The sequence below is a fragment of the Cavia porcellus genome, unplaced genomic scaffold (genome assembly GCF_034190915.1).
Source record: "Cavia porcellus strain 051 isolate PalLab524CR breed Dunkin Hartley unplaced genomic scaffold, mCavPor4.1 scaffold_2, whole genome shotgun sequence".
In the NCBI taxonomy this organism is placed as follows: Eukaryota; Metazoa; Chordata; class Mammalia; order Rodentia; family Caviidae; genus Cavia; species Cavia porcellus.
This window is the reverse complement of record NW_026947485.1, coordinates 120,438,519-120,463,138: the sequence shown is the minus strand read 5'-3', so window position 1 is coordinate 120,463,138 and position 24,620 is coordinate 120,438,519. Positions and strand designations below refer to the sequence as shown.

Sequence of the window (24,620 nt, the reverse complement as noted above, 5' to 3'; positions counted from 1 at the left end):
TAGCCTCTGTTGTTCTGCGAGTGTACTCTGAACTATAAAGACAATTTTTAAACTCTTAGCAACCTCAAACTATTAGTCGTACACAATAATTTCCCTAGCCTTTTACTATAATTGAATATTTCCCATATTCACTCATAAGTGCATTTTTTCATTTAACTTACTCTGTTCATGTTAATCCATGCCATTGGCAAAAATCCAACGACTCACTAAAATTTCCCAGACATTGGGACCGACCCATTCTTCCCTCACTTTGGAAACCTAAGTTTTTTAAACATCAAACACCTATGCCAGAAAATTTTGAAACACTATCCTCAAAAATATCTTTCTACCATGTGATAAGACAATGGCCAAAATATGAAAGCATTAACTTTGTAATTAGTAAACTTCAGAAAGGCAGGCAACACCACAGGAACATGTTTCTCAGAGTTGCACAGGGGCTCGTAGGTGAAAGTGTTCTACAAATTTCTTTGTAAAAACCAGCAGCCCTGGGGCTGGGAATGCAGCTCAGCAGCACAGTATCTGCCTGGCACGTACAAAGTCTTGAGTTCAACTTCCAGTACAAAGAAAAACCAAAATAGCAGCCCTCTTAACTAAAGTATAAGAAGTTATTAAACAATCCTGCCCCTTGGTTTCACTAGCTTTTTTTATCTCCATCTATTCCTGTTCCTAACATGTAGCTCACTTTCTTTGGTCTAAAATAGAAACCTGGAGGAGAACCAGAAGATAAGATTAGGATGCTATTCACACTTCGATTTTAATCAGCTGGACAAAAAGTAACTTCCTCTTTCATTTCATTTTCAATTCTAGCCAACACATGCAAAGATTCAAAACAAAGACCAGGAAGGTAACCATGGAATTTTACCATGCTGTCAGAAATGGCCATTTTTCTAAGTTAAAAAAAAAAAAAAAAGAGCAATTCCTTATGATTCAACTCACTGCCAACCATTTCGTCCATTACAGTTGCCAGACTACACAATCCCTGCATGTGTCAGAGCAGTGTTTCCCACAGTGGAGAACTAGGTAAATCACACTGGCTTTAACTAGTTCACAGAGGACGGGTTTAGTCAACTGCATCATGACTGAGAAAGCCACTGCTCTTTTCCTGGTTCAGAGAAAACTAAAAACATGGTGAGAATGAATGACGAAACTCAAGTCTGTCTGGTACATACGATTCACGAACATCTGCTCTTCGTGCGACAGGATGCTGGTGAGGTGGGCTCCCTGCAGACGACATTCCCTCTCAGCTGCGTCCCATGTGCGTCGGTGGGCGAAGTATTTGTAGCACTGCCCTTGGAATTTGTGCCAGCCATAGTCACAGGTCTCAGTATCTGGGAAGAGACAGGTGCGAGCATATAACACTCACCTACACCATTCACACATGGCTCCCCAACGCAAGGGTAGACAGGACAGCCACGCCAACATCCACACCAATTCCTGAAGCCCTGATTCGTGAAAGAGGTCCAATGATAAACAGGTCATCATACAGTGAGCCCTGGGGATTCCGCTGGAGTGGGAGGCTGGAGTGTCACAGAAGGACAACATCTAACTGCTGTGTTCTTGATGCAAGCCAGTCGGGCGGAACCCCCCAGGCTGTACTGTCTGCATAAAAACCTGGAGAGCAGTTGGAGTGAATTCCTGACCTGCACAACTTATCTAAGAGAACGGGGAGTGATAAGATAAGAATTCCACTAACTGGATCAGGAGCACTCTATTTGCATAATGACTTCAAAGGCTCTGGAAGTAGTCCTTTGCCACCAACCAGAGGGACAGCTGGCAGACCACAGACTCTTGTCATGTGGGATTTACACAGAGGGAAAAACTCAGAGTAGGCAGCTCTGGGGAAATAGCTAAAATGTGTGCTCTCTTGCTTCTCATAAACAGATTATAAACAGCATATCCCCAGGGCAAATGCATAGGCTTTTATTAAAAATGGAACAGCCTAGATTCTGCAAATCACCACGCCCCCTTTCACCAAATTATTCACACACAAGGTGTGATCAAAATATATGGTGGATGTTTACATTTTAAAAGCTGATTACAGTTGGAGACACATTGCCACTAATCCCCCTAGAATGTTCCCCATGCTACCAAAATGCTTAGCATACTGTTTCAGCTATTTTCTGAAGTAGATGCGCAAGTCCTCTTATGGGAGTATCTTTACAACATGTGAACAAAAATACAGTGAATGCCACCGTTGTTTGCCATCCACGGAAAGGCAGGTTTGTAAAAACATGACGCTGTGGCCTCATCCACCTTATTCACTGGATCAGGCACCCAGCGACTTCCGGCTCTTCTTCAGAGTCAAATCAAATGATCAAGAGAGGAAGGTGTTCTGAATTAATTTTGGAATCAAGCCAGCCAGGGCAGCATAATTGAAGACACTCAGGAAAGAGGACTCCAGAGCTGCTGCAGAAAGTAGCAAGAAGGAGAGAGATTAATGGCAATGTGTCCAATTGCATCAATTCTTAATTCTATTAAGAATTTTTGAATTTAAAAATTTAAATTTTTGAATTTAAAAATTTGAGCAGATCCTACTTTGTATGTGTGTCTGTTTTTCTCATTTGAAATAAGCATCCCAAAACTGGTATCCCAATGAGACGAAAATATTTTCAAATATTTTTAAATTTTGTGTTTGCCGTAATCTTTAGCTGTACTTTTTCTTGGGCTAGTCTCAAGAAAATAGCTTTCCTCATAGTAGTGTATTCTTATTGGCAGTTTTCCCTCAAATTTACTTACTCACAGGTAGATTATTAAATAATGATCAGTGGCAATGACTTGGACTTTCACCAACTACAGCTCACAAATATAATGAAATAGTTACTTACAAAAACTAGCAAAACTGCCTGGTCTGTAGGGGTTTAGACCCCACGGAGACCTTTCAGCTGATGTAACGAGCATGCTATCTTCTCTGAGTTTACTAATTGTAATGAAAACCAACCGATTCCATTTAAGGTTTCAGAGGTTAGTTTTGGTAGCCAAATTAAAACACAAGCAGCCTCCTGCTTTGTGCTCTGTCACTCTCCAGCTGCAGTATTTGCTCTTTTTTATTTCCTTAGTTGTAAGAGCATATGCATCCGGAGAGAGCCGTGCATTCTTACCCCTCAGAACAGATGCCGCTTATCTCTGAGCCATCCCCACTGCAGTTTAGTCTATTAGGCCCGTTGTTTAGTTACAGCCTGTTGACTAATTGTTTTGAATAATGCGCACTGGAAATTTTGGGCTTTATTAAAGTGCTGTTTAGAGATCACCCAACCTCACAGGACAGCAGCAGGATGCGGCCAGATGATTGGTACAGAATCAGCACTTGGTTTCCATAGTGAAGCATGTTTTGGTCCGATGGACAGTAATTTTCTTTGCGGGAAGTTCATTTAGAAGAATTCAAAACTGGGATGGGAAGGGAGCAGAAAACAGATCTCCCTATCTGAGGAGCTTACTTTAAAAAGAACAAGAGTTGGAAATAAATTTTAGAACATTTTCACTGCCAAAGTCAATACTGTGGTATTGTAGTACCATAGTTTTCCTTAACCCTGGAAATTATTGTGTATTTTAAGATGCACAGTTTAAAATTCTAGTGCTGGGGTTGTAGCTCGGTGTCGGAGTGCTTGCCTAGCATGTTGAAGATCCTGGGCTTGATCCAGCACACAAAAGAAACAGAATCTAGCAGAGCTTTAGTTTCAAATATAAGAAAAGAAGTCTTCTATGCACTCTGATTGCTGTCTGCCTGAATGACTTCTGTTTGGTTTTCTTTTTAGGTTTTGTCATTAAAACTCAGATTATCGTGAAGTATTTTTTTGTCTTTTACCAAAAGAATTCATAAAATGCAGATGTGTGTCACTGGTAACAATGTTGCTGCCATTACAAAGACTCAGATTTAGAGTCTTTGAGCTCATAGGCATGACCACAGAAGCCAAAAATATCACTGTGACAGCTACACTGAAATCTATCTTTTTACGCCTTCAGGTGATTTTTCTCAACACCTCTGATACACAGCTGTCCAGCCTTAGGAAACTGTCCACACTTCACACCTCCACCCTGATAAGCATTACTGTCCAACCTGGACAGCTGTCCGTGTGTGCTCAGATATTCCTGTACCAGTCCAAGGGCACCTTCGAGCTTTTATATCTGTTACTTTCTGCCAGAATACGTCCTCCTATTTCCAAGTTACTGCAGCTTAAAAAGTTCCTAGTGCAGAGAGTCAAGGTCAGCTGGAGAAATACTGACATGGTCACCACAGAATATTGGACAGAAAACTGTTTAGACAACAATGCTGCTGCTAATAAAGAAAACATTTGTTCTTAGGCAACCTGAAAAGAAGAGAAAAAAGAAATGTTTCAGTATCCTGGCAATAAAGCACAGGATCACAGCTGTGTGAGATAAACACACACGGGGATAGCAGTTGCTCAGCAAATAAAGTACAGGAAAGCCAAACGGGCTTGCGGAGAGAATAGAATGGACCTGTAATTGAGGTGCGGCAGAAAAGGAAGAAGCAATTTAAAGTTGTTTCTGTTCAAACAGTCTTTTTAAAAGAGAGGGAGGAATTAACTGGCCTTAAAGTCCCTTCCAAGAATCTGCCACAAGCAATCCATTAGACACACTCAAGAAGTGCTTCATCTTTAAGAAGTACTTTAAAAGTGTGAAGACACTGGGGAAAACTCAGGCGCAGGAGTTAATTCATTTTAGGTTCTCTTTTCTCATTCACTAGCTGTGCACTCCTGAGCACTTTTCTTCTCTGAGTCTCCACTCCTAACACTGAAGGCAAAGAAACTTCACATCAACCAAATGAAGCACCACACCAGGGAGCATTTGATAAACTACAAACCAGCAAACAAACAGGCTCCTTTTCATTCTCCACCACGAATTACACTAAGGGACTGAGATCAGCAATGGTCTTATTCAGGGATCAAACTCTGGTACGCAGCACAGCCTCTGGAAAGTAGTGGGTGTTCATACAGACTTGTAGAACAAATGAATTCCGGATTCCTCCTTGTACTCGAAGGGGAAGCCAGAATCATTTGAACATGTTTGGATGTTCAAGTGTGTGATCCCTTCGTCTTTTTCAGGAAATGGTAGCTTTCTTACTTTTCAGTTTAAAAAGAGAATTGTGCTCGGTCTGTTTTTATATTTAAATTTCTAAAACAAAAAGACCCACCCTACCCCCTAAAAAAAGAGAAACCCCAAAACAGCGCTGTCGCCCATGGCTTTGTGACGGTAATTCAGTACATGCTGCTTTTAGCTTTGCTTCAATGGTAGTGACGTCTGGATTAGCACCGCAAAGCCAAATGTGGGGCCGGCCCGATGTGTCTGGGTGTCTAACACATTTTCATTCTGTCTGGGAGGATGGAAGTCTGGCACTAAGCACTTTTCTCAAAGCCAAACCACTGGATAACTTTCAGCAGGGGAAATCGACATTCTCAAACCGAGTATGCTGAGCATGCAATCTGTTTCTGATTGATGGACTGAGAACTGTTACCATTAACCACCCAAAACATACTCCTCGGTTGGCCATAAAATGCAAAGTACAGGGATCATGAGAGTCTGGGCCTTTCTTTAATTCAGAAAAAAAAAAATAGTGGATGCTTCATTAGTAGGAAAATTTTCTAGCGAGCAGACTCATGGTAGTATGTGCCACACCAAGGGTAACACATTTTAACAGCCGTATTGACTCATCCTGCAGCTACGATTGACCATGGGAAATCAGTCTAAGTCTCAAGGCCTTAGGGAAAGAAAATATAGGCAACTAACACAGAATCTAATACTCTCTGGTACTCAGGCCACATGAAGTCAATGCCTCCTTTGTCCCCAGAAAGAATCCACATAACAATATTCCTTCCATTGAGTACATGTCCTCCAATTCAGTGCTGTGAGACTTCCATTCCAGTTACCAGTGAAACGAAGGTAAAGCACCACCGTGGCCCAGGTGCATGTGACATACAGGGAAAACAGGCATCTCCTCCACACAGAAGACAACACAGCAAGGCCAACATTAGGGGAAACATCAACCAACAGTGTGCATCCCCGAAACTTCCCAGGAGCTGTTACCTTGCTCACAAAGTGCGCCAATGTAGCTGGGAAGGCAGAGACACCGGAACGTGTTAAAGCCGTCCACACAGGTCGCCCCGTTCCGACACGGGTTAGAGTGACACTCATCAAAGTCTGGAATAGATAACAGAAACAGCTAAAAGCCCCCAAATACACTTTCATAAAGGATGGAATAATCCTTCTTTGTGTAAGGCTGACAGGTAAGAATGGATGGCCAGAAAAATTTGACTGCATCTGCAGTGTCTGCGTTAATCTTCCTCTTCAGCATTTTTTAATATATTTTTTTTTATCTGTGACAAGGTCCTTTTTAAACTGAGATTCAAATTTAATTGGCCAACTATATTTTTATTTGCTGAATCTGGCTACCTTAAGAAAATTCTAAATATAATCAGAATAGGGTCCCTATCTCTATCCCTGAAATGGGCCCTGAAATAGAGAAAGAATTTCTATGGCTTTCTGCTTGCGATTCCCCGTGTTCTGACTCCCACACATGTGAAAGACTCAACACACCCACCTGGCCTTACAACCCCTGGGACTCTCTCCTGCTGATAGGCATCTTTTCTGTCTGATCATTGCATTCTTCTGCTTCTCAACTTTCCACGGAAGCCAATTACCTGGGGCAGTGGGCCTTGATGTGGACCATCAGCACTGGCATCACGGAGAACACTAGAAACACTCCACCCCCACCCCACCTCAGACCCACGAAATCAGCACCCCAGGACAGAAAGAGTGACCCATCCAACCCTCCAGTCATCCTAATGCAGGTACAAGATGTGATCAAATATGTGGCAAAGGTTTAAATTTTTAAAAAGTATTGCAGTAACAGATGCAGGACAGGGATGCCCTCAAAATTCCCTCCCTCACCTCCACCATACTTATCCCACCCTTCTTGCCTGTCCCTGGAACAATTCTGGAAGTTCACTTTCATGAGTGTCTTTATGAAGTGTGATTCAAAATAAGGCAAATGCTGCTCCTGCTGAGCGCCGTCCAACAGAAAGGCAGGTTCATCAAAACACCACAGTCATCTCCTGCAGCTACCAGTGCTAGCACGGTGTGGCTTCTGGCTCTTTTCCCATGTCAAACTACCCATGGACGGTCAGCGGCAGAAATTCATGCAGGACATAAAGGCAGCCACGATAACACAAGCGAAGACACTCAGGAAAGCGGACTTTTAGAACTGCTTCAGAGGGGTTGGGGATGTGGCTCAGGGGTACAACTATTGTCTTGCATGCACAAGGCCCTGGGTTTGAGCCCTCGCACTACACACACACACACACACACACACACACACACACACACAGAAGAAAGTGTCAAGAATGATGGATGAGTGTGCTCAAAGCAAGGGGAGGCATTCTGAGGGGAGCTCATCAGCAACACATCTTTTACTACCATGTTTTTCTGTAATTCAAGCATTCATGTATATTTATTGATCACACCTCACAGATATGTCAGAACCAAATGAGTAGAATATAAGTGAAACTATTGAGCACATTGGATTCAGGATCTTCCCAGATCAACATTTTCTAGCTCCAACCTGCCTGCTAATCTCTGTGGCTATGACCTCTCCCCCTGGGTCGCTCTGAGGCCTCTATACAAACTTGCAACCCCTTAATAGAGTCTGCAACTTCATGGCTTTCCTATATTGTGTCCTTATCTCCCTCAACCATTTACCCAACCTGCCCTGGCCTACGGTCAATTTTCAAAGAAGATATTTCTATCCAGTTCTCCATGGGCCCCTTAAGTGAAATCAATGACTATAGTCCCATGGTATTTGGCTATTACACAGAGAATTTAATTCTAATGAGTATTTTTGAAAATAAATCTGTAAAGCAAGTTAAATATCCAAGAACTGTACCATAGGTTCATAGCTAAAGAGTTGGCCTTGGTGGTCACAGGATAATGCAGTGATGGCAGGAAGCACTTTCCTATTCATGTCCAGTGCCAGTCAGTACTAAAAGCATCACAGACATTAATGCAACTGAAGTATTTTAATCAAGTTTAATGGAACACAGAATGAGGGCCAGATGCATACTGCTATATCTGTAAATTTGATCTGCGTTATGGTTTGTGTCTAGATGTGCCCCCAGCCCCTCATGCAGCCCTGGGGCTTTTTCAGAGTGGTTGGATCTAGGGTGTGTTGTGCTGGAGTTAAGGGAGTGAGATCAGCTCACTCACAGGTTTGGCAGCACCCTAATCCCAGCAGCCTGGATAGAGTATAAAAGGGGGCAGAAAAACGCTGTCAGAGTCGGTTCCGCCACCATGAACTGCTGCCTTCTCCACACCACCCTGCCACGGGGGCAGCTGATCACGGACTGGAAACTCCACACACTGTGAGCCAAATAAACCTTTCTTCCCTTCACTTGGAGCATTGGGTATTTTGTCTCAGCAAGATGAGAAAAGTAACTCAGACACTCTTGAAGGCACAATTCTCTCTTAAACATCATCCATTGCTGTTTCTCCTACACTCGCACCAGTTAGCGCAAAATGCAGCCTGTGCTATGTGGCTTTTGTTGGGACAAGTACTTCTTTAAGTATGAAGCCTGGAATTTCACAGTGTTCCTGTGTCATTCAAGGTTTACTGGTGGGACTAAGTCATATAGCTTTAGAAAGGGGCACTCAGACAACACATTCCATCAGCCTGTTCTAACTCTTTCTACCACTGTTCACTCATTCTCAGCAAAGCACTGACTAGTTACACTTTGCACTCCAGTCCAGCGATGTGGAGACCTCAGCAGGGATCAGCATCCCTGGCAAGGGTCACCAGAGGGCAGGGTGGGGTACGAACCGTGGGCCCTGTGCAGAGCACCTGCTTCAGAGGAAAAGGGAGGGTGCATCTCTAATGTTCGCAGTGATGCTGAAGTTTCTGATCTGGGGACCACACTGTGAGAACCACTGCCCTGGGCAACTAGAATCCACGGAAAGTGAGGCTGTATTTAGCTAAATCAAAACTAAGAAACAAATTTTAAGGGAAAAAAATATAAAGAAATGTACCCAGTACTTGGGAAGTTGAAACAGATGGATTGCCACAAGAATTCAATGCCAGCCTGGGCTACAAAGTGAGTTCAAGACAAGCCTGAATATACAGTGAAACCCTGACAAAAGAAAAAAAATTATATATATGGAAGTTTGTGCATGTATGAGTAAAATGAACTGGTCTAATAAAAAGAAGAGTTTTATTCTTTGCAAACTGAAGGAGAGGACATGAAACACATGGTACAACTCCTTGAGGCAGAGACAGGTTTAGACCAGAGGAGCAGAGAAGCAGGACATCTGTCCCACCACACACCTGAGACTCAAGTCATCCAAAACATAAGAACTAGAGTTCCTCATTTTATTTTTGCCTATTTAAACAGTTTTCTAAGAAGAAAAACTGTATCCATTTCAGTTGATTATGTATGGATATGCGGAAGTGAAGGATGGATGAAGAGTTTTAATTAATACGTCTCTCTCTTTCTCTCTCTCTCTCTCTCTCTCTCTCTCTCTCTCTCTCTCTGCAAAGTTTGCCTTTTAAAACTACAAAGAGGAGGGGCTGGGGATTTAGCTCAGTGGCATAAGCACCTGCCTTGCAAGCATGCGGTCGTGAGTTCGATCCCCGGTACTGGAAAAAAGAAAACCACGAAGAGGCACCAAAGGCCGCAGGAGCCTCATCTAGTATTGCTTATATTAAAAGACATCAGGGAACTCCTGGCCCCTTCCCCAGCCGTACACAATGACACTCGGGCTTTAACTTAGTTTAGCACACAGCCCGCGTACACACGGAGACCTCTGAGACTGGCTGTACAGTATGGGGTCCCCCACTGAGTCCAGCTTCTGGAAAGGACCAGCTCTGTCAGTCCACAACATCTCACCGAGTTCACACTGATCTCCACTGAAGCCCGGCACACAGGTGCATACGTAGGCCGTCTCCGTAGGGTAGCAAGTGCCTCCATTCAAGCAAGGGTTGGTTTTACATCGATCAGGTCCTGTCACGTTCAAGAAAGGAACAGAACAACAAAAATACAATTAAGCTCATCTCTAAGATCACTAACGTTTCAATATACTTTAGCATAAAATGCAACCACTGACTGCTACCACAATATAAGCTTCCCATAGCAATTTAGAAATGCTACATATAGAAATTAACATTAACTTTACTCTGGAGTGTTTCTTGGCATCATAACTAATGGTTACAGATTGCATCTATTCACTTCTAGGCTTTCAATCATTACGTCTAAACAATATTTTCATACTGTATCTGGCAACTAACATATTCTATGGCAGATTTAGTTGGCATGATAATGACGATTGATTTTAGTCAAACATGATTACACGTATGTGCACAGTGAATGGAAAATGTATTCTTTTAAACGGGTTAGTTCATGTGACATGGCTGGATACACAGAACATGCATTCTTTTTAGCAAGTTGGCTTGTTACCAGCATTTGAATTATTATTGCCTTTTACCACTTAATGGTCAGAAACTGTTTTTCTTCGAAAGTGTGCACTGAAGTCTCTTCTGCTACATTAATATGCTTTTTCCAAAAACACGTTCCAAATGTACTCCTTTAAACTATACTTGAAGAAAAGCAACACATCGATTAAACTCTACTGCATACAAACAAACCCAAATACAAAAACCTCACCTCTAACAAAACCCCAATTTTTGTTACACTCTTCTTAAAACATAAATAGAATGAGCCCTTCTTAAATATCACTGTAATCTATGAAGACAAATAATTTAAAACATATATCCCACATGCAAATATTTTATACCATGTGAAGTGTGCATTTTACTTTCTTTCAACTTGCATTTATTCTTTGAATATTTTTCAAAACTGCTTAATTCTCAAAGTGCTCAAGAATACAGTTGACAATAAAAAGTTTTACACAACAGTTGAAATTAGGTGGGTTATATACGGTTTGCAACCATATTTTCAAGATTCGTAAGTCTTGAAATCTGGAGATAATGAAACACGAAAAGCAAATGTCTAACTAAAGTCAAATCCAAACTTTCCTAGTGCTGAATAAAACTCCAGACAACCTAAGAAGACACATTTGGTGGCACATTTGCTTTTCGGGTTCACATCAAAGTTAGGTAAATCTGCATGCATACATCAAATGTTCCCAAAAATTAACCCAAATTTTCTAAGGCATTTTCTCCTAGGGATCAAAAAATAATTAAAACTCCCTCAAAATGTCAGCTCTCGCTGTGTGAAAGCATAGTAGCCTGCGGACAAGGTCACAATCATGGACACAGCTCCATCTGTGTGGAATCAAGTGACACTCCTGTAACAGTGCTTTGGGAGATGCCACGCAACATGAAGCTCTCCTCCTGACCCCCCCCTCCGCACACGTGGGGCCCCACGCTGAGGCCATGAACAAGGCTGGATGGGCCATGGGGCTCCCTGAGGACCTGAAGAGCTCTCATTAGGAGAAAAATTTGCACGTAGGAATTTTATTTTTCCCTAAATAGTTTGTATTAGTCTCTTAAAGTCGAATCTGCAAGATAAACTAGAGATTCCCATGTGAGCTAAAGTGCCAATTTGTTTTGCAGTGAAGACGCAGAATCTACTTCCTGGTAAACACAGTGGAGCAGACAACTAATTGGCTCACTCGGTTAACTAATTTAACTCTCTCTCTCTCTCTTTCTCTCTCTCTCTCTCATTAGGACCAGTTGTTTCTGTATCATATTTTTAACAATGTGAAGTACATTTCAACTTAATTACAAAACAGTATATATTGAACAGGTCACCAGGTTATTGGTTACAGAATGATAGCAAAAAAGAATCCAGTGTAAACCACCTTTGATAAATTTTATTCACAAAATACTTCAATCTGTGTATAAAAAGTTTCCATTTTAATGTTTTTGAAGCACAAGATAAAGTTTCAGTCTCACAAAAAATAAAATCAATATAACCACAATAAGAATTCTAACAACAGCTGAGACATAAAATATATTTATTAAAATCCAAGGTTTATTTTCATCAACACAACCTTTAAAGTACTGATTTTCTTTTTCTAGGTAGCAGGTAAGTGGTGATGGTTGTTCATAGGGTCTACTGGCCAAGTCATTCCCAACAAGAACATTCCAGACAAATTCTATAAAAGCTGACTTTTCATATCCACGGGCTTAAAAATAAAGTGATTACTAAGCTTGTATTTCAAGGCTTCTGTTTATATATCATTCAATGTGAGTTGCTCATTTCTATAAAGTAATGGAAAGCAGGAAAAAGCAGTAAAAAGACTGTAACCTCAGAGTGGGGTGGGACTGGGTTCCAATTCCACTTTCACCAAGTGTGTCACGTGACTGACCCTCTCGGAATCGCCACACCCTATACCTTGACATGGAGCTAATAACTGCTTTGTGGCCTTTTGTGAAGACAGGATGAAATGCTCTATGCAAAGCAGAATTCGATTCACTCCTTCAGTATACTCAGGAAACAGAGAAATCTTCCAACAGGCAGAATGAGCAGGCAAACTAAATAAATACCCACTATGGCCAGGCTTAAAAATAAAGGACAGACTTTCTCAACAAAGAAATTACCTCAGAGTATACACTGATAACTGCTATTTCCCAAGCTGGGAAGCATTTATTAAAACCAATTACTCCTTTCAAATGCTAAAGACATGGCAAATTTTGATGATTGCCATAATAACATCCATCATGGGAGGGTTTTAAAAAATAAGGACTTTAAATTTTAAAACTAAGATGTGTAAGCATAGGACCTACGACCCAGCAATACTTTAGTTGTGAGCATAAACACACTGAAATTTTAGGATCATTTCACTCTATCCATTTTTCAACTGTATGTTGTTTCTGGAACACAGAAAACTTACAAAATTAGATCTGTAAATCTCAGAAAAACTCGGTACTTACTTTCACCACACCTCATAGTAAGCTCGGTACTGTGACCTGACCTGTCCTTACATGAACAACATAAAAATCTCCATGGACTCATCATCACCATAACAATTTGTACATTAGCATCAAGGGACCATTTCCGGGTGTGGAAACGGATGTACCAAGGTTGCGATCTTACCTGCGAAATAGACGGCTGTGCCCTCCATGGCCTCTTCATGAATGCCAATCAGGAAATGAGTTTCATTAGAAGTTTCCGGAAGGGAAAATGATGATGTGATGAGCTCAGGGTTTAATCCCACAGTGCTGACTGTCACCTGACTGTTAGAATCAAGGAAACCGGCTGGCATTTCCTTTTCTGGTGCTGCTATAGTGGAGTGCTCCCCTCGGACAAAAGCTGCTGCATGTGTTTCCGGGTTTGTTTCCCAAGAAAAAGGGACAGTGGGGCTCGCAGAAGTCTGCGGGCTGGGCTGAGGCACCACATCTGCCCCAACCCTGGAGGTCACAGAAGTGGAAGTGGAATGCAGCCACTGTGGGGCACCTTCTGATTCAGTCTCCCTGCCAGCTGTAGGAACAGGTTCAACTCCATAGGTTGGAAGTCTTGGGAGCACTTCTGTTGTTTCTCCAGAAAATGGACCACTGTCTGTGTGTGTGGGATCTTGGGGAGCCTTGGTTGCCTCCTTGGTAATGGGTTCTGAGGGAGAACTTCCCGCTTCTTCAAATACCCTGGGTTTGCTCTCATCTTCTGAAAGTTCTGTGTCAGGAGAGGAGGATGGAGGCTTGGTTACAGGGACCTGCTCTTCACCTGATGGTTTGAAAGTGGCTTCTAAAATTGTGTGAACCTCATTCTGAGGATGCTCTGGAGATGTCAGAGTGGAGATGGCGTCTGTACCTGGCAGGACACTCGGCTGGGGGACCTCTGTGTTCTCTGATGCTCCACTGCCCGGGAAGATAGAGGATGGAGAGGATGGTGTCTGATGGGACAACTCTTCAAACGCTGACAGAGCCACCGAGGGGCTGGGTCCTCCCTGCACGGCAGGGGCTTCCGTTAAGCTCTGAGTCAGGAGGTGGACATGATTGATACTTACATAGGGAGTGACATCTGTCAACAGCTCCTCATCCCCTGAAGAGAAGTCTGGTGGGAAAGAAGGACCTACATGTTTCTTTTCTTCATCCTCTTCCTGTGTCCTTTCCAAATCGCCCAGTGTCGACACTACTTCGCTTTGGTCTGCAATAGCTTGCCCGTCAGACAAAGTGCTTGATTCAAATATGTCATCCAGGCCTGTCGTTTCCGGTTTGGGTTCTTTGATCTCTGGATGAACTGTGGCAGATTTACCGGGCGTAGGCAGCGAAGTGACTGTGGGAAGCAAAATACCTACTTCGGTTGCCATGCTAGGGACAGAGATTTTGGTGGGAGAGTTGAAGCCTGTGTGACCTAACTGGCTTTTACTCTCAGAAGTCACTGGATGGTTATCTGCTGCCTGGGTGTCGCTGGCATCCTCACCAGAGCCCTCAAATGCTTTCTCAGTGAAAGACAAGGTGCCAGCTGCCTCGTGCTGCTCTTGAGCCTGGGTGGCCTGGGCACTTTCTTCACTTCCTGCTGGCACCTCCGGATCTAGGTCTGTCTGCATCCCGAGGGCATCTTCATCTGCAGGTCTGCTGTGGTCAATATCTATGATAGTGGTGGTATCTCGCAGCTCGAGGATATCGAGGATGGGGCTGTCTGTACCGGTCAACATGAAATCATCTTTGTCCAGATCTATAATAATATTTTCAGTGGCTTTTCTTCTGTTAGGTTTTAAGGTAGAATCCGTAAATCCCACAAAATGGTCTTGGAAACTGTCTGCCCCATCTTCTGTGGGCCTCTGGGGGGACTGTGTGTGTGCTGGGATGCTGCTTGGATCAGGGATGGTTCTGTTCTGCTCCATGTGGAGAGGCAGTATCGTGGATGCAGGAGGAGGGGTGTGGGCAGTTCCAGCTTCAGCACTTGGGGCTTCCGGATGGTCTTCTAGGAATCTGTCGGAAACAAATGTGGTGGTCTCTGGCCTGCTTGCCTGAGTAGTTCCAGAAGTGTGGGCTAAATCAAGAGTATCCGCTTCTCCAGATCCCTCTCCAGAATTTTCATAAAGCAAGTCCGATGGTTTTGGTGCTGATGTAATAAACTCTCTGGTCATTTCAAGAACATGAGTTCTAGCTACAAAAACTGTGGAAGGTGTTGCTGAAGAATTCTCAGGAGAAACTTGCTCGGGTCCAGCTTGTCTCCAGGTCTGGATTTCTTCTGACCACCTGAGGGTCTCATGGAGAGGATGTTCCGTGTCTGTGGATAAAGACACAGGTGCGGTAGTTGGTTCTTCTGATCCTGGGCCACCCAAAACTTCTAGTAAGGTTGTGTTGGGCGCTGCCTCCTCAGATTTGGTGGCATTGTCTGTTTTGAAAATGAAGGATCTCACTTCATTGTCCACATTCTCCACTCTCTCATAGTCTTCTACTTTTTCAACTAACACACTTGTTTTTACACTTTCCACTTGAGGAGTCTGGGGATCTAATGTGCTAATGATTCGTTCCATTTCAGTAAAATTCACTGACATTGGAGGCAGTGTGGACAAAAGTTCTTCTCCTGATCCCAGTCCAGAGAATAAAAGATCAGTACCCGGGTTGTTAATGCTTGGTCTCACACCTTGGGGAAAGAGCTTTATGCCTTCTTCTTCCTCAGTTGATGGATCTGTGACTACTTCAGCTGGAGTCCATTCAGTCACAGTCACGGCAGCAGAAGCTGAGTAAAACTCTGACCTTTCAGGAAGCTCGGGGAGAGGAGTGTAGGGTTCCGAGGCCTCTGGATCTGCACGTGGAATAGAGAAGGGAACTGAGGAAACACCTTCCTCCTCCACTTGCTTATCAGTGGTAGGTATTTTCTTTGTGGAATAATCTGTTGTTTGGAGTCCAGTTTCAGTAAGCATTTGTGAATAAAAGGTCGTTTGTTCCGGTTTGAGAGATGCATGTTCTGGAATCTGTTCCTCTGAAGCTGATTCACCTTCAACCCCTTGTCTCAAGGGATCGCCTTCTTGCCTGGTCCCTGACTTGGCTGGCTCAGTTGTCTGGAGAAAGTCCACTGAAACTGTGCTGTTAACCTTTACATCTTTCTTTTCTGCAGACTCTGCAGTACTCTCTGCCCCTGTGCTAGGTAAAATGGTGGGTCTTTGATTGGCTTCATGAATCACACTTACTTCTTCCAATCCTTGGTCAATAAATGGGAAATCTGTACCAGAGAAGTTTTCCACTGCAGTGGGAAGCACAGGGTCAAAAGAACTGCTGGCTGTGATCAGCTGCTCGCCACCGGAGCCCTCAGCAAAGGCTTCCAGCTCTTCCCAGAGGAGGGCTGAGGTGCTTAATGTGGTGCTGTGGGGCTGTCCTGCATCAGAACTGTGATGGCTGTGCCCAGCAGTGGACACTACAGAGGGTAAAATCTGGGTATTTGTAGAGCCTCCATCTCCAGAGCCTTCACTCACCTCTGTGACAGGCTGAGACACTGTGGAGTACTCTGTAAACTCACCACTGGAATCTTCCTCCAAAGGAAAACCTGTAGAAAAGCCCTTTACTCCTCCCCCATGGTTTGGTTCTTCTGGTGATTCTGAAATCGATTTTCCCTCGGATGTTTGGTTTATAGGCTCAGTGACTTCACTGTCTGTGACAGCAGTCCAAACTCGGCCCGCTGGTTCAGAGGAGGATGTGGATTCCACATGCGGGGACCAAGTGCTGGCCACTTCCATTTTGGCTCGAGTTTCAGGCTCTAAATTTAATGAAAATGAAGAAAGGGTGGTGGTCTCTGGGTCCACAGCAGCCTCCCCAGAGCCCTGCTCCATAAAGAGAGAGACGAGGCTACCTGGGAGAGTGGTCAGCCCTTCCTGGACTCCAGCTCGGCTGCCACTATTGTGCTCAAAGGGCTGTGCCCCCGAGTTAACTACAAGCTCTGGCTCTGTAAAGAAAAGGGGAGAGCTTGGCATCGAATTTTCAGACTGGGTGGGCGTTGTCAAGGGCATAAAACCCTGCCGGATGGATGAATCACTAGAGGTAGCTACATTTGCATTTTCTAACTCAGGGGATGGAATGAGTTGATCTGATCTCTGTGTTGGTGACAGCGACTCAGTTGTAAAAGCCATACCAGTAGTTCCCTTTTCCTCCTCCTCTGTCTCTTTCTCTCCTTTTCCCTCAAGAGCTGTACTGAAAACCTGCATGGAGGTATCTGCTTCACTTACAAATTTGGGAGACTCCACTGCTGCAGAAGAAAGCTCAGAACTGGAAAAAACGGTGGTGGCTACAATATCTGAAAAGCCTTCTGTGGTTATGACCTTGCCGGTCTCTAAAGTAATGAGTACATCTGTAGTATTTCTCGGTGACAGGTCAGCTGCCATGGTAAACATTTTATCTGTGTATTCTTCTACTTCCCCAGAGCCCTCCAGAAATAGAAGTGAAGAACTCCCTGAGTGTTCCACACTTTGGCCGGGGGTTATTTCAACCCCACTTTCTGTAGCAGACAGGGGCTCATCAGGCTGTGGATTTCCTGTTAGGGTAACTGAGCCTTCCTGTGACATGGGATCCAGAGAGCTTGGAACCATACTGCTCGGAGTATACGTGACAGCACTACTTCTGTCTGCCTCTTCACCCAGCGTTACTTCTGTAGCCCTGGAAAATACCATGATCTGAGACACTTGGTCAGTGGAAGTCTCTCCGGAAGACTCTTCAGGAAACAGAGGCAAAGGCTCAGCACTTCCAGGTGCCACATTTTCAAGTCCAGGATCTGTCTCTGTGGTTGACTCTTCCCCCTCTGGGTGTTTTCCCCCTTGGAATGGGACTGTAGGGAAAATATCAGGTTCACCACTGGAAAACGTTTCGGACATTTTGGGGTAAGTTTCAGGTTTCCATGTCATTTCTAGCAATTCAGCAGATTCTTTAGATTCATTAGGTTTCAAAGCAGTAGACAATTCTGTTTCTGGTATAACAAACTGATGGGCATCGCTTTCAGAGCTGTCTGAGAAATTCTGAGAAGGTTGTACACTTTCATACTGGCCACGCCTGGCTTCTTCCGTCTCTGGGCCCTTGGGCACAGTGGTGACAAGCTGTTTCCCATTTATGTACTGCACAGAGGGTGTGGTGGTCGCATCAGTAGCATTTGTGCAATCTTCATCTTCCCCTCCATCCTCCTCACCGTTGTATATGTCTATTTGGATTATCCCGGGATAAATTCCATCAAACAGATTTTGCACTGGATCTGTCTCTTCACTACATGGTTCATCTTCTTTAGACTCTGAATCTATTGGATGACCACTTATACTCAAATCACTCATTTGACCTGAAAAAAACAAAGAGTTTTCACAACACTTAAATGAAAGCTTTGGCAGAGAATGACAGAAGAAATCGACAGCAAGGTTGATCACATTTATACACACACAGGAGGCTTCAAGAGCTGTCCACATGAAGTGGCCATGCTACACATGGGTTCTGTCTTCAAAATCTGTTGCCTCATATTAACTACAAGGAGAGCAAGTCCCTTTTGTGATTGTACAAACAGGTTAGGAAAACTCTGCAGTGTGGTTCACAAAACAACAAAGATCTTAACATGAAGCAAGGAATCACGTCCGCATTATAATCTTGAAAGACAGCAATGTAAAAACAAAAATGAAGACCATTTCACCGAACCCTCTACAATAGGTAATTAATTACTGTTCTATGTGTAAGGGAGATGCTTTGATATTCGGTATCCAACAAGGCATTGAGAAGAGTTCCCTGCAGGATTCTGAGCAATCTGTCTAAAAGAAAGTTATGATTGGCAGAAGAAGGAGAGTTATTCTTAGCCCATTCAGAACGCAGCCACCCAGGGCAGGAGTGAGACAGACACTCAACTACATCCCATCTTTGGGAACAGGAAGTCCTGAGAGTACAGTTGACTGAAAAGACCAAGAAGGAGAGCAGAGCCTCTGTCCCTTTACACTCTTAGCCTTTCTGGATGTGACCAGAGCTAGGTCACTTTTAGTTGTCATAAGAAACATTTTCTCCAAAGGAAGTTCAGCAGTCACACCTAAATAGCGTACTTCAAATACTACTTATCACCAGCGCATTTCATGGATTAGAAATTCAAAATGGCACCAGCCAGTAAACTCAGTGAACTTTTGTCATCACAAATGTATCAGCAAAGCTCTCTGCCTCGAGTACCATCAAGGAAGAAATTTTAAGGCTTCACCTTCATCACAGTGGAGTTTAACTCTCCTAGGAGCGGGTATGGCCACCACCACTGCTGTACTTCATTGGGCCCACATGAGGAGAGGCTTTGGATTCCCTGGGCCATGAAGAAGATACCAGACTATGCAATGCCTTCACATCCTGGAAGGAAATTCAACCATAGCACAAGCCCACAATACACACGGGCTTAGGCTGAACCTGAGACACACACAGGAGAGTAACCAAGGCAGAGCCGACCCTGCCCACCACACCATCTTTAGGGGAGAAAATTTTTTCTCCTGGACTCTCTCAGCTACAAGAAACCACTGGCCCTTATGTTTGGAGGAGCCAATATCCACCATCTACAATTACACCAGAAAAGAAAAAAATCCTCCTCAGGAGAGATCAGTACCACACTGTTCATATTCCTACCTACTATGCATCAGTTTAAATACAGAAGTACTGCATGAACTATCAGTATAAACATGATGGGATCTTAGCAACTCTTTTTAAATTGGAAAAAATAAAGGTCACTAGACTTTTATGCAAACAAGAGGACAGGTACAATATTTAGATCCCTTTTTTCTATCTGACACAAAAATACCTAAAAAAACTCTTCTTGGTATCCAGCATATCTTCACCAAACTCTTCCCCTAAAACTGTTTATGTAGAGCAGGGTTATTCCTCCCTTGTTTATTCTTGTTTAACTTTACCCGTGAGAATTCATCTCCTGCATCTCCATCTTATCCTACTCAGACGCTCAACTTTTCAATTATGTAAGCTAAGGAGTATGGAGCTCAAATGAATAGAAAATAATTCTGTCATAAAGAAAAGTGAGCTTAACACCTAACTGTAGTGTACCTGAAAAGCACAAAACAAATATAGGTTAATTTAAGTGCAGATATCCCTGTCGGTCAAGTTCAAGACAATACTTTGCTCTTTTAAAAAGGATAACTAAAAAGATTAAGCTTGATCAACATTAGGTCGCAAAGGTTATTATACTGACCTGACAGTGGTCACTGCACGTCTTAAAAGAGAACATAATAAAATCTTCAGATAGTATCTTAGTACAGTTTGTGTTAAAATGAGCTTTGAGGGGGCTGGGGATTTAGCTCAGTGGCATAAGCGCCTGCCTTGCAAGCAGGCAGTTGTGAGTTCGATCCCTGGTACTGATAAAAACGAAAAAGACAAAAAAAAAAAAAAAAAAAAAAAGATGAGCTTTGAGCAGTGAAAAAGAATGGGAATGAAATGCTTAAAAGGTGCATGTTTAATGCCCTTTGCATACACAAATCTCTGGAGACAATGCATCAACAAGCTAATCACTAAATCAGGTCATTTCTCCTTATTAAGAGTATCTGGGACAGATAAATAAAGCCAGGCTCGGTAACAACTATTTTCTAAAACTTCTCAGGAGTTACCTGGAGTTTCTAAAACCTGCCTATCTGAAACTGCTCACGCTCTCAATTTACATGAAACCCTGGCTTGGTGGCTCATTAAACACAAATAATGATAAATGAATTCATGATTAAAAAGTGCTACAGAAGGCTCACTAAGTCTGCTTCACTCCACAGCATCCTTCAGTCACATGGAGAAAGAATTTCTAAAGAAATGAGTCAGTGCTGAGCATATAAACAATCTCTACCATGCTTCACATCCTCTAATAAATAATGGAGTTAAACTCGGCTAGAGAGCCAAGCTTCTCTGGCCAAATGCAAAAGTAAATAGAGGAGAACTGCTCAATACTGTGAATATTCAAACTTGTAGGCCAGAAATGGGCAAAAACATCACTGCTAGTATAGAGACGTGGATACAGAAGTAAATTTCTTATTTCAAAAAACAAAATTAGGGGCTGGGGATTTAGCTCAGCGGCATAAGCACCTGCCTTGCAGCAGGCAGTCGTGAGTTCGATCCCCTGTACTGATAAAAAAATAAAATTAGACAAATAAAACTGATATAAACAGCTCCCACCATCTTCTTAGTGAATGATTACAGGTCTTTTGAGTGGCTCTAAACTTGTAGGATAGAGAGAAGGAGACTGTCTGGCTGAGGCATGGCCATGTCAAATGCTAACACAATACAGAAAGTAACATACATTACCATGCTCCATGAAATATAGTTTTTCTTTTTTCTGGTCTATAAAATGAAAAAAAAAACTCAACTTCTAAATTAACAATACCAACTCACACTAAGCCTACTTGATTCTATTCATTAGAGACTGTGGCATTTACTTTGTGTTCTCTGATTTTAGTTTCAATGAACAGAAATAGAACATTCCACCTGGACAAAGAGCTCCAAGAGTTTCTACTACCCATACAACTTTGTTGCATTTTAGACTGCCATTTTACTGAAAACTTATCTGTAGATGCAACGTGTTCTATTTGCTAACTGAAATATATGTCACAATTCTTTAATCACAGCCATATAAACATATGAATCTGCATATACATCTCAAGCACATCACTGCTCCATTTCAGATTTTGTCTGCAATTAAATGCACTACTGCACCCATGGGTGCCATGTTGAACATACTTCTCCTCAGGAGCTAGCTGCTTGTACAAAATTTGCTAAACACCTGTTATGTACCTGACCCTATGGCTACTACTGGCTTATTATTAGCTTTACAAGGACTCATGGGTACCTTCTCATCCTACCTGCTGACACACATTTTGCCAACAAGTTAGAGACCTGGACTAACCAAACTCTTTTATCCTTATGCAGGCTGGAAACTTACTGAGTGTACATATTGCAAATATACCCATCATTAAATTTAGATTAGGATCCCTTCCTCAATTACCTCTCAAGTGTTTGATCAGACTTGCCTTCAGAATAGCAAAAAGCAGAAACATAACACTTATTTGAATCTTGTTTTTCATTAAACCCTGACCTGGCATGATCACAGAACGATCATCACACCACAATAAGCAGTGATTGTGAAGAAAACCTATACATAGGTAAAACACTCATTTGATAAGCTCTGTCAACTGTTCCTCTTAAATTAACGCTATTGTGTACACTTGAAACGTCCAATATTTTGTTATTATATACCATGAATAGTAGAACAATAACTGTAAAGAAGCAAGCTAACCTGATTTATTTTTGCAACACAAGCAGCTAAAATCTAAATATATAATATAAATCCCTAACACAGTGGAATTCTATTACATATGATCCTCAGGTTATTTCCAATGTTGCTCTAAATGCAACTTAAATAAAGAAACAAATGCAGACCGAGAGTGAAGATTCCTTGTCTCCTTTTACTGAAAGGCATATTCTCACAACTGTTTCCGAATATCGCCTTCAAGGGGAGGCTACTGACTACCATGGGCTTTGAGGTTAAGTTTTTCTGCCGACGCATCTGACTCCCTTCTGTGCTGTCAGTTATATCTGATTTGTTTCCACACACTTAGCAATTCACGCCAAGGGGGAGGCACAGGTAGAAAGTCTACGTCCTGGACACAGAGATAGCAAAGCTATCTCCAGCCGCGTGGCCCGAATCCCTCCCAGTTCCCCATTCCCGCTACTCCTCTTTGTTTATCCACCGTCCAAAATTACCTCCTCATCCTCTTTCCGGTCACCACCCCCACCCACAGCATGTATTATTAGAGAATCGCAACAGCTGTAATTATTGCAAACCACAGCTGTTTCTTTGTGGCGTGGGGGAGGGCACTACCTGTGCCTGCCACTGGGCAGGCGGCATCCGGTTCCCAACCCCAACCTGCTTTATTTCACACTAACAGAGCAACCTAATAGAGTTATTGACATTCCAATCTCTGAGATGAACAAGTCCTTATGAAGGACTGCTCTGTGTCAGAACTTTCCTCTAAGGATAATATAACTTTTATTTGGATTTCAAGAGTCAAGCCACAGAACTCTACAGAGTGTGTGTATAATCTTTTCTGTGTTTACATGAATGTATTTTAACAGCTTGACTTCGGTATAGTGGTACCGTGGTTAATAGGTTTTTTAATGGCTTTTCGCACAAAGCTTTATTGCTAGCTGACCTCAAGTATTTGTAAGTATTTGTAAGTACTTCATGGCAGAGTTTTGTAGACATAGCACAAGTCTTCCGGTCACACTACAGACAGAAAACATCATTACCAAAATGCAAGCATAGCTAGCTAAAGTTCACACTGTCTTTGGGGAATTTTATGGTTTAAATTAAAAGGCTTTTAATTAAATGTAAGTTATAATGTACTCTGTGAGACATATTAGGATTGTATTTCTTTTTTAAAATGGATTTCATTCAAATATATAACAAAAATATTTTATTTGCCTAATTCAAATATAGCAGACAGTCAAACTGACACGTTTAAGAATTACTTGCAGAATTTAAAGAAAGTTTGAAATCCCCTAAGATAGATTTCCAGACACATACCTAAAGGTTGAATGTTTTAATTTCATGCATCTTTTATATTTTATTAATAAAAATAAAAGACTAACAGGTACCTTAAAAAATGAAGGAAACCAACTGATTTTGAGCAGATACAGGTATCTTGAATCCTCACCATTTTCAAAAATTGACACCAACTAAAAATGGCACCAGCTCAGTCTGTTTCTTTTAATTGACAGCAGTAAGCATAATATTAACATCTCCCCAAGTCCTCTCAAATGTGTTTGCATCCTTTAATACTTTGATGTCTGAATATCATGTGATACTTGTGTGGATACTCAACCCTCCTGGCCACGAGAGACTAAGATAAAGATCAATAGACAGTTCTGGGACCCACGTCTCCCCATTAACTGACATCTGGGGTTCACTTGGTCCTCTGACCAAGTCTTTTCTTGGGCAGCAAGGATTTCAATTTTCCATTCATTAATTTCATACTTGAAAAGGATCATGTATGCATATACACAGTACGAGTGCTTCTGAGGACCTCCCATTGAAGGGGAATGAGGAATGGGAATCACCTCTTTCCCAATCGCAAACAGTCCTCCAGTAATGCTGAGAGGATGTGTTAGGGTGCAGCCCTCTCGGCCACGTGCACTGGGAGGCAGCACTGGTGTGGACGCTTCCTGACCACACAAAAGGACCATGGGATTTCACAATTTCTGGCTTCAGCACAAGGTTACCTAGAGAGCACTTTCCAAAATCTTGATACCTCTGAGTGACTTTTGAACAATGAGAAAAAGAGCTATCTGGAAAAAAGTAATCCAAGTAATTTAGCTTTGTAAGTTTTCTTTAAAAGTTAAAAAAGACATAGAGCAAAAAAAGAAAACCCACGGAGCTGGGTTTTTATTATATTTTTCACTTTGGTTTTCTAATATTGCCAAATTATTTGAGAAATAGATAGTAGATGATAAAAGATAAGACAGATCAATAAATGACAGGTGAGTTTCATCAAATATTCTAATAAGAGAAAGATGCCTGGGTTACAATCAAGAACTCAGAAGTAAACAAAAGCCCAACTTAAGTGAAACAAGCCTTCCTGCGGTCCTCTTCAGACCTTTGGGCGATAGCCAGAGCTAGCCTTATAAACACCATTGTGTTTTTAATTGTGCCCCTCCTTTGTTCAAACTTAGCAGCAGTGTG

At 42.4% G+C, this 24,620-nt stretch overlaps 1 protein-coding gene across 4 annotated transcripts in view; it reads right to left on the bottom strand.

The window, feature by feature from the left end:
• Vcan (versican) overlaps positions 1-24,620 on the bottom strand; it is a 104,049-nt gene that overhangs the window by 23,865 nt on the left and 55,564 nt on the right. For 3 of the 4 annotated variants that reach the window (XM_003479467.5, XM_063245299.1, XM_063245300.1), the window contains 4 exons: positions 13,059-18,224; positions 9,888-10,001; positions 6,040-6,153; positions 1,170-1,328 (listed from right to left, as the gene is read on the bottom strand). In XM_003479467.5, coding sequence (XP_003479515.2) covers positions 1,170-1,328; positions 6,040-6,153; positions 9,888-10,001; positions 13,059-18,224 — 5,553 coding nt within the window. The remainder of the gene's footprint in view (positions 1-1,169; positions 1,329-6,039; positions 6,154-9,887; positions 10,002-13,058; positions 18,225-24,620) is intronic. The other variant, XM_063245301.1, reaches the window with a different exon arrangement.